Consider the following 16,704-nt stretch of genomic DNA (forward strand, 5'->3'; position numbering starts at 1 on the left):
TCTCTCTCTCTCTCTCTCTCTCTCTCTCTCTCTCTCTCTCTCTCTCTCTCTTGTCAACATACAAATAGGTACCGGAAATTAAAACTTTAAAGTAGCGGTAGCTATATATATGAAAAATGTATCTATTCCATAAAAAAGGCTATGTCTTCTGCGAATTTTGGTACCATCGTTTTACCTCTCAGTCTATTTTGAAGAAAATGGCAGCTATTATAATGTAATAAAAATATTACAAAATTCTCTTATTGGCAGCAAGGCCACGTTTGACAGAAGGTTCCTGCATGAACTCCCCACCAAATTCAAGGCGATTTCAAGGAGGTTTCAAAGAGAAACTTTCAAAATTCACAGAGATTTGGTCAAGAAATTCATGCCGAAAGCCTATTTCCGATAGGTCTACACTTGTCCGAAAGGAATCGTAGTTTCGATATTCCGACAAAAATTTTGTCCATGTCCGATCCAGCGAAAATCCAGGTGTTTCCAAGGAGGTTCCTCAAAATCAAAGAGATTTCAAGGAGATTTTTCCTTGAATTCAAGGAGGTCGCAGGAACCCTGTTGAGGACAGATAATAAACAGTACCAAGTGCAGCAAAAATCTACACATTAACAGAGAAGAATTGCAGTATCATAGACATGATGGAGCTTAATTTTGTTCAAGACCTCGAGATCACTTCAAATCAGTATTTTATTGCCTGAAACATGCAGATTTGTCATTTTTTCAACAAAAACACTAGGCTTTGTCCCGCCCAGTATTGTATCAGTCCCTGCTGTGAACAATCGGCTCTATACTGCAATGCACTGAGTGCTCCCTGTGTTGGGGTCACAACATACTTTCGGAATTTCGTGGAAGGATCGATGCTAAATAACCCCAGGCCAGAGACTTGATTCTAATAAAAAATGAACTGATCTTTCTACTGGTGCTGTTTTTAAGTAAGTATTTCACATATATATATATATGTCATGTAAAAAAAATATCTTTGAAAACAACTTTGACAATATTTAAAATTATAAAGGCTTTTGGTTCACACCACAATGGACAAAATTATACCATCGGAAACATCATTCAAAGCTCTATAATTCTCCACAGATGAAAACAAAGCATTTAATCATCAATCTTTCCTCAAAGCATTTGAAAGCTTGGGTGTAATGAGGAAAAGTTGAACTTTTTCATGGTGTACAGTATTTGGTGTTATAATACAACAAAGCAAAGAAACAGTGATCTAAATTACCCCGAAAGGCTGCGAGTCTGCTTACATACTGGGTTTTTTTTGCTATCCAATACAAGCAGCAAGCAGTATTTTTTTCTTTCTTCACAACAGACCCTTAAAAAGACCTTTGTCTTTCAGTCTGCTTGTGATAATATCTTTGTGTGTGTGTGTGTGTGTGTGTGTGTGTGTGTGTGTGTGTGTGTGTGCGCACGTGCGTACACAACATGAGTGAGTGGGTATGGATGCATGCATGTAAGAGCTGGATCCTGCTCGCCAAATCTGAGAGTGGCGATTCGCGACCCAGTCAGCTTCAAAGAATCGCGAGTACGCAAGCTCTCTTGGAACACCGATTCTCGGGCTCGTTGTAAGCATGAAACGGAACAGTGTCATACCAATGCCACTTCACAAGTCCCACTCTTGTTGCACCACAATCGAGACGTCTCAGCCGCCATCTCCCCCCCTCCACCCTTTGTTGCGCCCCACTACTGACCTCAATTAGCGACCCCATAAATTCACCCCCTCCCCCCCGACACACACCCCATGATTCGCTAAAACAATGGCTCCATAAAATTCCTTCTGTCTATCGGTTGGTATCCGTTCATTTTGTTTTAATAGGGAGGTTGGACTATACGATCTTTTGTAAAATAAGGGAAGCCGTGCTAAGTGTTCCGTTCCATGCTCCGTTCTTGCACTCGCGACATACGAGTAGCACTAGGCCTACAAATCAGATAGAGCTACAAAAAAGCCGCATGGTGCTGACAGTGACAGGGGAGTGAATCGGGAATCGGAAGGCGATGCTGTTCCACCTTCCGCTGAAGTGAATCACGAAAAGCGTTCCGCAGGGAAGAGTGGCGATTCAGTTCCGCTCTCGCGCTCGTGACCCAGCTCTAGTGCATGTGTGCGCACGTGTGTGTGCGTTTGTACGTGTGTACACACTCAACATGAGTACATGTACTAAATGAGTGGTGATTGAGAGTAAAAAACCGCATTGCCTTTGTAACTCAAGCTGCAAGCAATGACCATTACTTCTTTTCCGGTGGGAGCATGGAAGGTACCACAAGCAGGGGCAGTCCTTTCTCCACTGTGACACGGTCGTTTCCAAAGCATCTTACGACTTACAGCAAGCTGTTCCAGTTTATTAAGCCTAAACTTTTTTGGTTACTTTGTTTTGCAGTTTCTTAATCTGTGGTATTGGCCGTATGTTCTCAAGAAATATTTTGTCAAAATTAAAATTCTTAACGTTGAAAAAGGCAAGAAAAGATACATAGCAGTTACAATTATTTTTAAAATAGGAAACAGGCTTTTTTTTCTCTCTCTTGAAGAATATTGCTTTCTGCGTTTAGAACATTTGGACAGCTTGCCCACATATTGTTTTTAAAAAACTGGAAGAAGCTGGACACAATCATTTATGTTTACCTGCAGCACCAGAAACATCCACTTGAATGGTAAACGCTGCCTGATCACAAGAGTCGTGAGTCATGACATGTACCACCTTCTTATCAAAGCCCGTCATCAGATAGGGATCCGAGATATTCTTGTTAAAGACCAGGTCTGATCGCCACACAGCCCCCCATCCCTGTATAGGAGAAAATACGGCAAACATTAAATCGGGATTACACATCTAACCATTTTAACCCTCTAGAGCCTTCAACAAGAAATATTCGTATGAATGTTATGACCTTCTCCGCTGTTGTTATATAAATTAGAAATATTTGATGTCAATTTACTGATTTGACAATATTTCCCCCCCCCCCCCCTCTTTTCCCAAAAGGAACCCCCCCCCCCAACAAATAACAACAAACAAACAAAAATCACAACAAAGCAAATACAAGATACAAATGTGGATGACATGGTTCAAATATGAACCAATGGGTACTAGAGTGTAAACAACACACAAACTAACACACAGTGGAACTTAATCATCCGTACAAACAAACATTTTCCCACTTCCTTCCTTCCTTTTTTGTTCTATTATATCATATCATAATTCATAATGAGACCACCTTCCCCCCCCCCTGGGTGGTGCCACTGACTGAAGTGTCTTTAGGCCATTCCGAAAGGGGGGACATTTCTGCCGTCGTAAGGGAAAACAATGAATGGTCCTGCGCAGGTAGTGAGGCAAATTTTTCAGGAGAGGCAAAAACTGTTTTCACTTTATAACTCTTCTATTTTTCATTCTTTTAAGCTGTAATTCTCCAGATATCTAGTTAAGGTGTTCATAAAGCAGTTTCTAAAGTTTGAATGTTTTAGGTTAAAAAGTAGCAAAGTTATTCGACATTCGTCGCTCTCCCTTACATTGCCCACCCGCAGGTGAGCCCTGCGATGTAAGCGAAAACGACGAATGGTACGGTTCGTCATTCTCCTTTACACTCGTGAACGTTTATGGGCATAGGCGACGGTCAGTTGTGACGCATTAATGACAGTAATAACTGTGTACTGGTTACTACAAATAAAAATAAGACGTATACAAACTAGTTATTATACGTATAAGGTTAGGTGTTTGTTATATCCCAACTGTAACTCGGTAAACGTCCTTCGTTTCCCTTCCTCGCTTGGTAAAATACTACAGAGTCAGTGGACAAATCAAATGTGTACACATTTTCAACAGCTTGATTTAAAACTGTCTCATTCGGAACCAAAGTTTGGTCTCCATGATATCTCTTTATTGTATTCTCTTAAGAAACGAGTTGTACTTTTATATTCGCTAATTGCAAAATTTTCCCTGCACAACCAAAGGGATCAACAATGTTACAACGTCAATAATATGATCAGATCATTGCAAAGTCAAACTTTCACTAGAAATGTAACAATCTGACAAGACTGTATCACAAACGCTTTCCGGAGAGGTAATGCGACGCTTTGTATTTTACAAAGGATTCAGTTGATCGGATCAGAAAACATACCACAAAGTAGAGATCGACTAGGACAGTTTGATTCTGCAAGACATTATTAAACTCGATCGTAACGTTCATCAAGTCATAAAAAATCGTAAAGCAAGACTAAGTGTCACCACAGTACCTCCACGTTTTAAGTTTGACAAAGAATTTTACTCTCATAACACAGTGTCATTGATTGCTAGGTAATTTTATTATGATGTCGACCAGTGACACGAGCTAGACAAATTGCGGCACTATAACCTGCGTTGGGATTTAGGATGTCAAATGGCTGGACAGCAAATTAACATGACGTTAGTCTGTGAACATCTGGCGGACACTAATATGCAGTGCTAATAAATTTCTCCCTAAATACTTTTTTGACCCTCCCATCCCCACCCCTTTCCCCCTGTTCCCATCCGTTTTCCCCCTCTCCCGCCTGCTCTTGTCAATTCACACATCAGCATAGGCCTAATACGTGAAGACAGACTGAAAGACACACTAAGTGATACATTCTAATAAACCTGGTCGACGGTACTCCGGTGGAGGGAGTGGTGGTGAATTTGTTTGCAAAAAACCTAGTATGTTTGTACTGAAGCAACAGTGACCAATTGTCATTTGTCTCCCATGCCGAATTTGCCCAACGGCAGAGACAAGGGGATAACGCCGAACGAGCAGTTATCCTTGACCGATCGACCATTCGTCGTTCTCCTTTACACTGAGCTCTGGCTCGGAGCTTGCCAGTGTAAGGGAAAACGACGAACTCTCAATTACGCAACAACGGATTAAGATATGACAAAAATCTTACACCATCAGATGCAGAATTAAATACTCTATCAAATATATATATAAAAATTAAAAAATCGAAAAATTTTGACTATTCGTCGTTTTCCCTTACAACGGCAGATTTCTCGTTCTCATGCACAGTAGAATTGTAAATGGGCTGATCCAACAATGTCATGCTCATAACTGTGCCTGAACTACAACAGGGAACTGCTGCTTTTTCTTTATCTTAATCCTTACTACCGTCATTTTCCTCTCCTTCTTTTGTATGTTTGTCACACTCTTGCGACCCGCTATTTCCGGGGAGCCTTGATAGTTGAAGCAGACTTTGTGCTGTTGAAGCTTGAGAGGTGAGCAGAGTAAGTCTGATTCCCTCCCTGTAAGGACTTCTCTGTTGACATCCACCCCTTGGCGCTCATATGACCTTATATGCAGTTGCGAGAGCCGTAAAACCTCTACTAAAAAAAACCTGAGACTGTCCAAGAAGACCACCTGTCTGAAATGACCACTTTTCCCCTCAACAATGGGCCGTTGTCTTGAACTGGTTCGACAATATTTACTGGATGAAATCTGAATTTAAAAATCATGTAAATTCTAGTTGTTTTGAATGGAGATGGTGGTGATCAGGCACTTGTCAAAATAATGAAATCAAAGAAACCGACATTTTTCCATTCCCTGGTAACTTTCATCGAAAATTTTGTTTTGGGCTCAACACCTTTTATGTCCATTTAAAAACACATTTCTGTGTGGAATTCACTGGGAAAACGTTGATCAAAGACACAAAAAATGTAACATAGCAGCTTCTAAGGACACTGTACTATAGCTTTGAAAGTCACCAAACTTTGGTGGCCCTTTTCTCACTAATTTTACCCCAGACGCCAGGCGACCCCAACCTCCTTGAATCGCAAATATCTCAACATCTATTGTGGATAGTTGAGAATTTTTTTCATCAAAAGCAAGGCGACTAAACCAGCTCTAAGATTATGCCAATAACTCCATGTGCCTAAAAATTGTTGAGCGCTGTTTTCAAATCCCAATCAGGGACACCCAACGTTATAAGATCAGACAATGTAACAGCGAAAAGATATCACATTAAGTGGGGCTAGTTTTGATATTCATTCGCTACCTCAAAATTACAAAGTTCTGTCTGACATTTTTGGCCCTTTTTCGTTTCAAAGACCCTGAGGTCAGAAACCAAAAGTTCTGTCTCCTTTATCAAAATCGTAAGATTACATGGAGTCGTCATCAAGATATTCAAAGAAAAATTTTTTACATCAAATTTCTCAAAACTAGGTACTGAGATGGTAGAACTTTGTAATTCTAAGGTAGCGAGTAATGTATGTGATAAGGCTCTCAAAGTCCAGACTGCCGAATCCGGAACAGTCCCGGGAATTTCGGGACAGTTGGCAAGCCTGCCGCACCACCACGGCAAAAGTAACAGACGCCCAAGAGGCACACACACAAACCAACAAGTCATGAGTTCCGTGCCTGAGGTTTCCCGAAACTCCACAGGTCATCGGTCTTTCCAAACCACAAACCCGACTGAGCCTGACCGGTGACCACATTGTTGTCAAATATGGAAGACACCTGGGTAGGTGAAAAACACACAAAATTAAGACAGCTGTTCAGGTAAAAACACATACAAAAATATACAAAACCCCAGTCTAGGCAAAAACACACACAAAAATATGGAAGACACCTGTCCAGGTAAAACAACATACAAAAATATGGAAGACACCTGTCCAGGTAAAACTACATACAAAAATACAGCAGAAGGTGAAACACATACAAAAATACAGCAGAAGGTGAAACACATACAAAAATATAGCAGAAGGTGAAATACATACAAAAATATAGCAGAACGTGAAACATACACAAAAATACGGAAGACACCTGTCCAGGTAAAACACATACAAAAATATTAAACCACCTATCCAGGAAAAACACAAACATAACTATTAAATATACACGTCCGAGTGCAACATACTCAAAAATAATGGAAGACACATTTGTAATAAATGCCAACAGGCCAACTGTCACTATATTCTAGTTTAGTTTATTATAGTAAGAGTTGGTTTCAGTAAGAGTTTTATGGCACTTGCGACACAATAAGGTCATATGAATGCTGAAGATTAGAGTTGCAACAAGTGAGTAAAAATACAAAAAAAAGGAGGAGAGATAAGGATGATAGATGTTTGATAGTAAAAAAGGAGCAAACCACAACAGAGCACCCTCCAACCACCCACAAAGTAAGAGTTTAACAGTACTTGTCACACAAATAGATCATAAAAGTGTCAAAAACTACAGGTGTTACTAGAGAATACCATACATAGGAAAGAAAGAGGAGCAATATGGATGATATCACATAAGAGCATTCTATCCAAAGGTACCTTTCAAAAGAGGAGCTAGAGTGTGAAAATGGACTAAAGTAGAACGGGTTTTTTTAAAAAAGATAGCTTTAAAGGACACAAACATGACGTGCAAAACACGACTAGAAATATCCCCACCGTGACAAATGAAGTCCTTTTTCCCTAAAACACATTAACATTCTAATTCAGTCCCAGTGAGACACACAGACACACACTCGTGCACGCATGCACACACACAAACATGCATGCACAAACGCACACACACACAACCCCCCCATTACTTAGCTGACTTACACATAGTGGTTTCAAAGACATAGTTTTAATTCTAAATACAGATTCATCCTTTTTCTCTTCGCCCACAAAACAAATTTATTTTTCACAAGCATACAAAATATTTTGAGCTCAAACTAAAAACACAAGAGATATCTGTAACATTAAAGACAAAGACAATAAGTAAAGATATTTTCATCTTCTTGATCGCTGTAACTCAGGATATACTTCAAGAATTTTATCTATTGCCCTGACAAGATATTTGCATATTTTGAAGATAGGTTATCCTTATCTCCAAGGTTAAAAGGTACAATAACTCCTGAAATTGTTTAAACGATATCTCAAGTGTCCCTTGAGGTATAAGTGGTTTGTGGTTGTAAACCATTCCAGGTGACCTTGTGTGAGAAAACATACTCAAATAAAGGAAAAACAACTTGCAATTTTCTACATATATTCTTCTTTTACCATTTCATTTCTTGCTCTTAAACTTGGCTCCCTGTCTGCAAATAATGTCACCTATGCTTACATTACTGTGAGTGTAGAGCAGAAAGCAAGGTTTTAACGCTTTTAAGGCAGAAGAAGTATTACCATGAAAGGGAATAAAGCAGTGAAAAACTTATCATTTATGAATATATATGGAAATAATACAGTGTTGCCTTTCGGACAAAAGTTAAATAAACTGAAGATCTATCATACACCAAATATTTTTTTGCAGCCTCAAAAATTTAACTTACCAGGGGACTTACATTAAAAAATAGAATTTCAGTTTATTAACAAGCCATGGCAGACAGATTTTTCAATTCGTATTAAAACATATTAAACTTATTGATGTCAGACTTTAATGGTTCATGACTGAATAGAGTTAATGCATTTTTTTTTAAACACAAAAATTGAGCATTTTCATTACGGATCTGGGTGGTGTCCCTATAAACCTATTGGTAAAGCTAAATACAGGGAAAACAGCTTGATGTTATTAAGGAAGACAATTTATTTAAAGTTGTAGATAACTGAAGACCCACAACACAAAAAATTGTTTCTTATCTTGCTGTCAGTATGCATGACGGATTTGAAATGATTAAAAATTTATAGACTAAATCTTTAAAAAGGTATGATGTAAGAACAGTGGAAAGGAGTAGCTGAACCACTTGTCCTTGCCTACTAAACAATTGTTCACTTTTCTTCATTTCTCTTTTGATCAAACAGAAGTCGAAACTATTCTAATAGCTTGTTCATTTTCATCTGACCGTGGTTAAAATCACAACAAGGTAAAATGAAATCACTCTGTTTAATCTTCTCCAATCTTTGCATACAGGTCTAAAAGTTGGATGATCAACAGAAACTAAAAGCCTATTCATAAACGCCACGGCAAACTCTAAAATTCTGACACATTTTCTTTGTTGATGTGAGCCTAAAACATTAACAAGTGAACATAGGCTACTTTCCTCAACACCACACTATAACTTTACCTTTAGGAATCACGATTCAAAAGACAGAGTGAGTAATTTACGAGACTCAAGCGAGACATCTAGACATTCAGGTATGAAATCTACAAGAAGAAGAAAAAGAAGAAGAAGAAGAAGGAGGAGGAGGAGGAGGAGGAGGAGGAGGAGGAGGAGGAGGAGGAGGAGGAGGAGGAAGAAGGAGAAGAAGAAGAAGAAGAAGAAGAAGAAGAAGAAGAAGAAGAAGAAGAAGAAGAAGAAGAAGAAGAAGAAGAAGAAGAAGAAGAAGAAGAAGCAGTGTTGTAGCAGTCGTAGTAATATTACTTTCGTCTACCATAAACAGATGATGACCTTTGACTTTGACATCCAAGGAGGAAGGGAAGTCCACATAGGCCTTTTTCTCATCTGCTTTGAGAAAACTTACTTGGTTGCCACCCAGCACCAGAAATCCCCTGAAAGATGTGAAGTCCGGAATCATCCTCAAGTGTTGTGAGATAGGTCGGAGACCCCAGGTACTGCCTGCCCAGCCCAGAGGAGACAGCTCGTAAAACATTCCGTGCATATCCATTAAGTAGCGTTCAGTTTCCACCTCTCTAATACGAGGCCACTCTGTCTGCCAGAGGTGATCGTATGCGTGGGAAGCTTTAGGTAACCTGTACGTCTGCCAGTAGTTGTAGTCTGCAAAACAAACACAACCGTAATGATGCAACGGGATGATAGTAATACCGTTGTTTGTGCGAGAGTGTGTGTTTGTGTATGCACACATGCATTATAAGAGAGAGAGAGAGAGAGAGAGAGAGAGAGAGAGAGAGAGAGAGAGAGAGAGAGAGAGAGAGACAGACAGACAGAGACAGAGAGAGAGAGAGAGAGAGAGAGAGAGAGAGAGAGAGAGAGAGAGAGAGAGAGTGTGTATGAGTGTGTGTATGTATGCCAGCGAGTGTGTGTGTATGTAAGTGTGTGTGTGTGTCTGCGTGTGTGAAGGTGAAAGCAAGTAGAATGACAAAGAAAGAGAGAGAGAGGAAGGGAAAAATGGGGTGGGGGAGGGGGGGCGTAAGGGGGTGTCCTGCATGATAATATTGTTAGATTCATGTGCATGTCGACAGGTGTGACAGTGAACTGTTTTAACCATTAGGCTCATATGTAAAGATTCAAATCGAATCAAGAAAAGAACTCATCCTCATTGCACTATTAACTTCCCTATTTCAACACACAGTTACCATGGGCACTTCTCTATCTCTACTGAGATTTGTATTTTATCTTTATCAATTATTTCAAATTCTGAATTAACATCTGCATGTATTTTTCCACACTTGACATAATGATGATGATGATGACAACGACAATGACTGAATGATGATGACGACAAATACAATGATGATGATATGATGATGATGATGATGATATCAAAGCTAAATGGGAAACCACTTGAAAAATGTTCAACCTTAAAAGAAAAAAGCCCTTCTGGTTAAGATGATGACAGACAACACATAATTTAGCCGTAAGTACTTTTTGATCTATTTACAGCACATGCTGACTTCTGGGTTGTTGTTTTTTTCTTATTAAGGACTACAGGATGACCTCAGAAAAGGATAAAGAGTTAACCTATTTCTCCAAGCTACAAGGTTAGAGCATTACACCCAGAAAGAGGGAAAAAAAGCTGTTTTCAATGTGAACAAAAAAATAACCCAAACAAAAACAACCTGAGTGGAGTAAAAAACAGTCGACAGATAAGTCATGTTTTCCTCTCATGCACATTCAACAATCAATATGATTTGACAAACAAGTACACTGCTTAATCAACCTTAACTGATTGTAATCTTTCAGACATTGTTGGAGTACCAGTGTTTGGATCAGCCATTCAAAAGATAAACCAGTCTTGTTCATCCGCTATCTCCCATACAGAACCGACATTGAGTCAGTCATGAACACTAGAAAACAATCAGATAAAGTCAAAACCATTATTCTGATAGATAAAAAGAACAGCTATTGGAATAAAAACCATTGAGGGGATGATAGATTGAATAAAAACCATTGAGGGGATGATAGATTGAATAAAAACCATTGAGGGGATGATAGATTGAATAAAAACCATTGAGGGGAAGTTAGTTTGAATAAAAACCATTGAGGGGATGATAGATTGAATAAAAACCATTGAGGGGATGATAGATTGAATAAAAACCATTGAGGGGAAGTTAGTTTGAATAAAAACCATTGAGGGGATGATAGATTGAATAAAAACCATTGAGGGGATGATAGATTGAATAAAAACCATTGAGGGGAAGTTAGTTTGAATAAAAACCATTGAGGGGATGATAGATTAACACTTACAGTACCGAAGGCTCATATAGGGGAAAACCCTCAAGTACCGCACCAGTTTAGAACGCTGAAGCCTGGATAGAATTTTTTTTTTATTAAAAAAGCCTTTGCAGCCCAAGAAACACGCTTAAAAAATTCACAGAGGTTCATCAACCATTTAGCTATCATATAGAGTGACTGCCTTTGGTATTTACTTCAGTTCATTATTTAAATATATCTAGTGTGCCTGGTTGAGTTGTCGATTAAAGTCGCCAGCGGTAATGAGCGCAAACTACGGCCTGGCGACCAAAGTCGGACCTGTAAGTGTTAAATCTTTTCACATTACCCCGACACTCTGAGCAACCAAATACACCAAACAGCCAAACACGTGGAACGCATTGTGCTACAACTCTCTGGCTCATTCTGCTCACATTGCACAGATTTGTAACATGTCACACCACATAATTTTGGCAAAAACGCGTAGTTGAAACCATAAAATATACATGATATAATCTTTCATTACTTTATGCTAATGATAAAAAAAAAGCTTTTAATGGAATAATTTTGTTCATAAAGGTATGGCTCTCTTCCACTTTTCTATTCCTCTCTCACCAAAAAATGAAGTCTCGTAAGAAGTTCCTGATTACAGATTCATAAGTAAATATATCCTAAATAATAGAGAATTCAGACAAGAAGTTGAGGAGAGCGATATGGACCTATTATTTGATATGGCCTTGCTAGTCATGATGCTGCCTTTTTCATTTTGTACCATCATTTTTTAGTTTAGTATGGGGTTTTACGGCGCTTGCAACTGCATAAGTACCATCATTCATGTTTTTGGTTTTTTTCAGTTGTTTTAACTAACCTTTTATACAAATGTCATATGTATATATATATATATATATATATACTAAGACTTTGTATCACTGTTTACAACATAAAAAGAGTTTTCAATAGGTACCACAGTTACAGCAATACCCTAACTCTTTATCTCCGGCAAGCCGTTCCAAGCGGCTCGCAGTCGAACCGTTGTGCCGGTGAGCTGCTGACAGCGGCTCGGGCACATTCCTTTACAACAATGTCAATATCAAAATAGGTCTCTTTTATTCGGATTTTATTCATTAGATGAAGACCTATCAAAACGGGTTAGCTTGTTTTGATTTAATGACCAATATAGTGGCGTTTTTGTCCTTTTTAGATTTGGTACCAAAAAAGGGCCCCGGCATAGTGGGTTTACCCTCCCCCCCACACCCCCACAATGGAGATAGAGTTAAAAATATGTCTTTAATGAATTTATAAAAACACCCGACAATGATGTGTGTGGGGGGAATTTCTCCTACTGAGTAGGCTCCTGCTTACTGGGAGAATCCTAGGTTGAGGCGGTGGCAGGGCGTCATTGGTGCAATTGGTGCAAGCGCTCCACCTAACCCTGGCCTTCCCCCCCCCCCCCTTTTTTTTTCTTCTAATTGTTCTAAACCAGTCAGAGCTGTAGATCTACATTAGGCCTAGATATTATTAGGCCTACTAGCCTACATGTACATCCTTGCCATCCGTCACCTGCTGGCTGAGCCAGTGAAGAGACAGACGGCGAGGATGGTTTATGCTCGTCGCACCGCTTGCGGTAGTGTCTGCTGGGAGCAAGCAAAATCTTTGCACCAAAGTTATTTTTGTCACTGTAGAGATATCTAGGCATTGTTCTTCCCGCACAAGAAGAAAGGTGCATGAAGAAACTGCTCTTCGCAGCACCAATTCGGTGCAAATTAAAAATTTGATCTAAGTTTCCGCGAGCCGATCTACTTCACTAGTAGAGTCTACGGTAACTTAATGAAGAATGGGTATCGAAACTGTTGTCTCCCTCTATTGTGTAGCAAGTCCTGGTGCAGCACGAAGTAATTAGAAATCTTTAAAACTTCTCAGATTGTGAGCTTAGTGAGTTGTTAGATCTAGTATTGTTTCACTTTATTGCAGCTTTCATGCGGTTCACGGCGTACAAACAGCGCTCTTTTAGTTGAATCGGCGATGGAGTGACCGGGTCACGGCGGGCCGGTCACCCAGAGGTCACTAACCCGCCCTCCCGCTACCTGCGTCGGTAGCCGGTGAAATGAATTTTTCAACACATGTTTTATCGTCTTACACAAACAAAAAATATCATACGGGAACACAAGTTTGTTCTTTAGAGAAAGCAACTAAACCTCTTTATTGGTACGAAATAGCAATACCATGGCTGCTCACGTTTTGGAGTTAGATGCTCTTAAAATGTATGTCTATTTATAGTTAGTCAAAACAACAAACACATATTAAATGGCTAATAACTTATAAGCCTAACGATAAATATTTACAAAGCTGCCACGTAAGACAGGAAAATGTGTTTAGAAATTGACTCACTCAAAATTTTGTTTCCAGCACGAACATGGAACTTGTCATGAGCATGATAGCCAAAACGCTTCCCTGCATTCATGACTTTTTGTATCCTATGGATTGTGTATCCTCCTGAATAATGATATACTGACGTATCTTCAATATACAGCACCGATTTCTTTTCACAAAATGAACATGTACAGAATAAAACTATAAATTTAAACAATTTTTCTTTCTAAAAATATCCAGCAGCACGCAATGAGGGATCTATTTGCAGGAGATGCGACACAAAAAATAAAACGCATTGTGTCTATCTGGTTTGGGATCCTCCGTACTCTGGCTTCCAGTTTTGAGATCGCTTGGTGGCTGATTTCTATGTCCTGTTCTCCTAAAAGCCCGAGAGCAAACATGTGTTGTTGTATGTGTGGAATACAGTGTTGCTATGTGTTGCTTTGGGATAACTTTGTGGGGAAATAGCGTCTGAATGCGGACATGTAATTGTCGATTGCTACGAAGATTTGTGGAAGTGAAAATTGTTTGATTGGTTTGAGATGTGATATTGCAGTATAAACATGGCTAAATCTTTCATTGAGAAGATTGAATATTGCTTCCAGTCCACTTGCTTCCTCAATTTTTGCAGTTTCGCGGGAGTATTTTCTTGTTTCTGTACAAATTGTGTTTGTTAGTTCCTTGCATACATGGGGATGGAGGGAGGTATGCTTGGGGTGTTTTACGATGTTAGCTTGAAATGGATCTCTGTATGCAGCCACCTAAGCGGTACCGACAAAACGGAGAAGGAATTCACATATTGTCAAACGCACACCACATGTTCCTACTAGTGTCAACTGCTTTTTTTGCGGCATGAATTGACGTGACGTAACACCATATTTCCTTTTGATAGTTGAAATCGCGGTAAAACACTTGACACAAATGTTAGCGGAATACGACTGTTCATTTTCGTCCCTCACATCAATCCCATAAACCAAGAGAATATATCATGCCATTGTCTTACATAGTCGGGGCTTTCTGTACTTGTTTTGTTTGACAGTTAAATTTATACGCCAACACACACGACCAAGTTCATTCAGAGACTCTATATATGCCTCTCATATGTGTGACTGGCCCATTGCAGTTTAACAATTTTTACCTAGGAACACAATTCACTAACTGATTGCCGGTCACCGCAAAGTGCTGGAAAAACAAAATTCACATCATTAGAAAATATGATTTGATGGCTATCACACCGCGCAAACAGAAATAAAGACCATCGTTCCATTCTCGAATGATTTGTAATTAAATTTGAAGAGATCACATTATTAACGGCGCTTCCGATCACTTAACACTCACAATTTAAAACTGTTATTATTCCCAAACGAATCTATGAAAGCTGTTGAAACTTTCACAAGATATCAAGAAGACGTAGACGAAGCGGAATTGGTGAAGAAATTGATTCTAGGCTTAGAGTGAGCATCATTTTACGGCTCATGAAATTAGGGAAAGAAACGCGTTCTGATAAGGACAAGATAGGACAGCGCTGTGCACGAGTTGACCCCGGTCTTGACGCGTGAAATTGCAGGTCACCTGCCGCTAATTTATGTCCTACCGCGGTGGGCCCGGACTAACTAAAAGATCGCTGAGACGGAATTTCGGACGCCGTGGGTTTCATCTAGAAACAGTATTGCAAATAATATCGAAAGATGTAGATTACTGGATATCCTGCAGATTCTAATTGACTTTCTGTAGAAATCTTAATAGTAGCTACTAAGCCTATTGCCCATTTGCTCACTTTCCAATTATGCACCACCTAGTCCGCAACCCACGTGACGCCACTGGGTTGAGAAGGCCATGGTGTAAAACGGTTAAGTTAATCATGAAGTCACTTCACAGAACAAAAAATTCACCAAAAGAAATTAAGAACTCCAACCTGGGTTCCTGCCATCAAAAACTTTCAGGATGACTGACCGATAATCCCAGCCCAAGGCATACATCACCCGCCCAAAGTTCCTTCGTCCTGTAACTTCAACAAAAGCAGTCTCCTCTAGAATGGTCCAGTTAGAACCCGGGCCCTTCCACTCTGCTAGACGTCCACCGTGGTAAAGTCTGCATGAAGTAGAAGGAATATACATCTACATAAGACAAATAAAAGTGTATGGATTAGTTTAATTTCAGCGAGTTTTACAGCACTTGCAACACAAATAGTTTACATAAGAGCCAAATATTAGAAGCGTTACTAGAGAGTAACATACAAAGAAAAGAAAAAGGAGAGATGAGGAAGATAGATGTTTGCAATGATAGGAAGGAAGGAGCCAGCCACACCAGAGCACCGGCCAACCACCCACAGTGTACAGATGAAATGGGAGAAGAAAATAAATAAACAAAAGACAAAAAAAGATTTGAAAAATGAGCGCATGATATGAAAGGTGTGAAAAGATGTAAAGACTTCAATAAACAGAAGCTTACTGTAGCAGGCAAGACCGAGAAAACGACAAAACTGAAAAGCAACATTTTATTGTAAGTCAACCAGAGACGTTACAATAACAGGAAAAAAATAATTTAAAAACAGGGTGGGGAATGACCCTAATAATAATAATGTTAGAGAAAGAATAGGAAATGTATAATTTCTTGAATTCAGAACAGAACGAATTATGCAAAACGCTTTCAGAGTATACCCGCAAGTGGTTGGAGGGTGCACTTGTCCCTATTTCTTTTCTTTCCCCATGTTACGACTATCTTTCTTCTTTGCTTTTCCCTGCATTAAATGAAATTGATCGCGTTGACATGTTTCTCTTTACTCAAACAAATAAACAAACTCAGAGTGGACACGATACACCATTCCTTCTTCATCTGTCAAGACACTAGTGACCGCTTCATTCATCTTTCGGTTGAAAGGGTTGGGGTGCTATTTCTATACTCCTATTTTTTACTCAGAAACTATGGTTAAAAGAATAGCTCTTCATACTTCGTTCGTGTCAGGAATCAAGCAAAGCTGTTTCAGCAGCATCGTATTTCTATATATTAGAAACATTTTTTTAATGCTTTGGGTTTTCAAAAACCTAAAAAATCTTGACCACAATTTCTGTCAAGAGAGAAAAAAATTGAGAAATAACGCATGTAAC

At 39.3% G+C, this 16,704-nt stretch overlaps 1 protein-coding gene across 3 annotated transcripts in view; it reads right to left on the minus strand.

Annotated features, from left to right (window-relative positions):
• The window catches only part of LOC101845042, a 28,297-nt gene that overhangs the window by 5,885 nt on the left and 5,708 nt on the right, over positions 1 to 16,704 (minus strand). For all 3 annotated transcript variants that reach the window (XM_035972625.1, XM_035972624.1, XM_035972626.1), the window contains exons 5-8: positions 15,513 to 15,688; positions 9,360 to 9,613; positions 6,346 to 6,444; positions 2,618 to 2,777 (exon numbers count right to left, since the gene is read on the minus strand). In XM_035972625.1, coding sequence (XP_035828518.1) covers positions 2,618 to 2,777; positions 6,346 to 6,444; positions 9,360 to 9,613; positions 15,513 to 15,688 — 689 coding nt within the window. The remainder of the gene's footprint in view (positions 1 to 2,617; positions 2,778 to 6,345; positions 6,445 to 9,359; positions 9,614 to 15,512; positions 15,689 to 16,704) is intronic.

This window comes from Aplysia californica, unplaced genomic scaffold, assembly GCF_000002075.1.
Source record: "Aplysia californica isolate F4 #8 unplaced genomic scaffold, AplCal3.0 scaffold00766, whole genome shotgun sequence".
NCBI classification, from domain to species: domain Eukaryota; kingdom Metazoa; phylum Mollusca; class Gastropoda; order Aplysiida; family Aplysiidae; genus Aplysia; species Aplysia californica.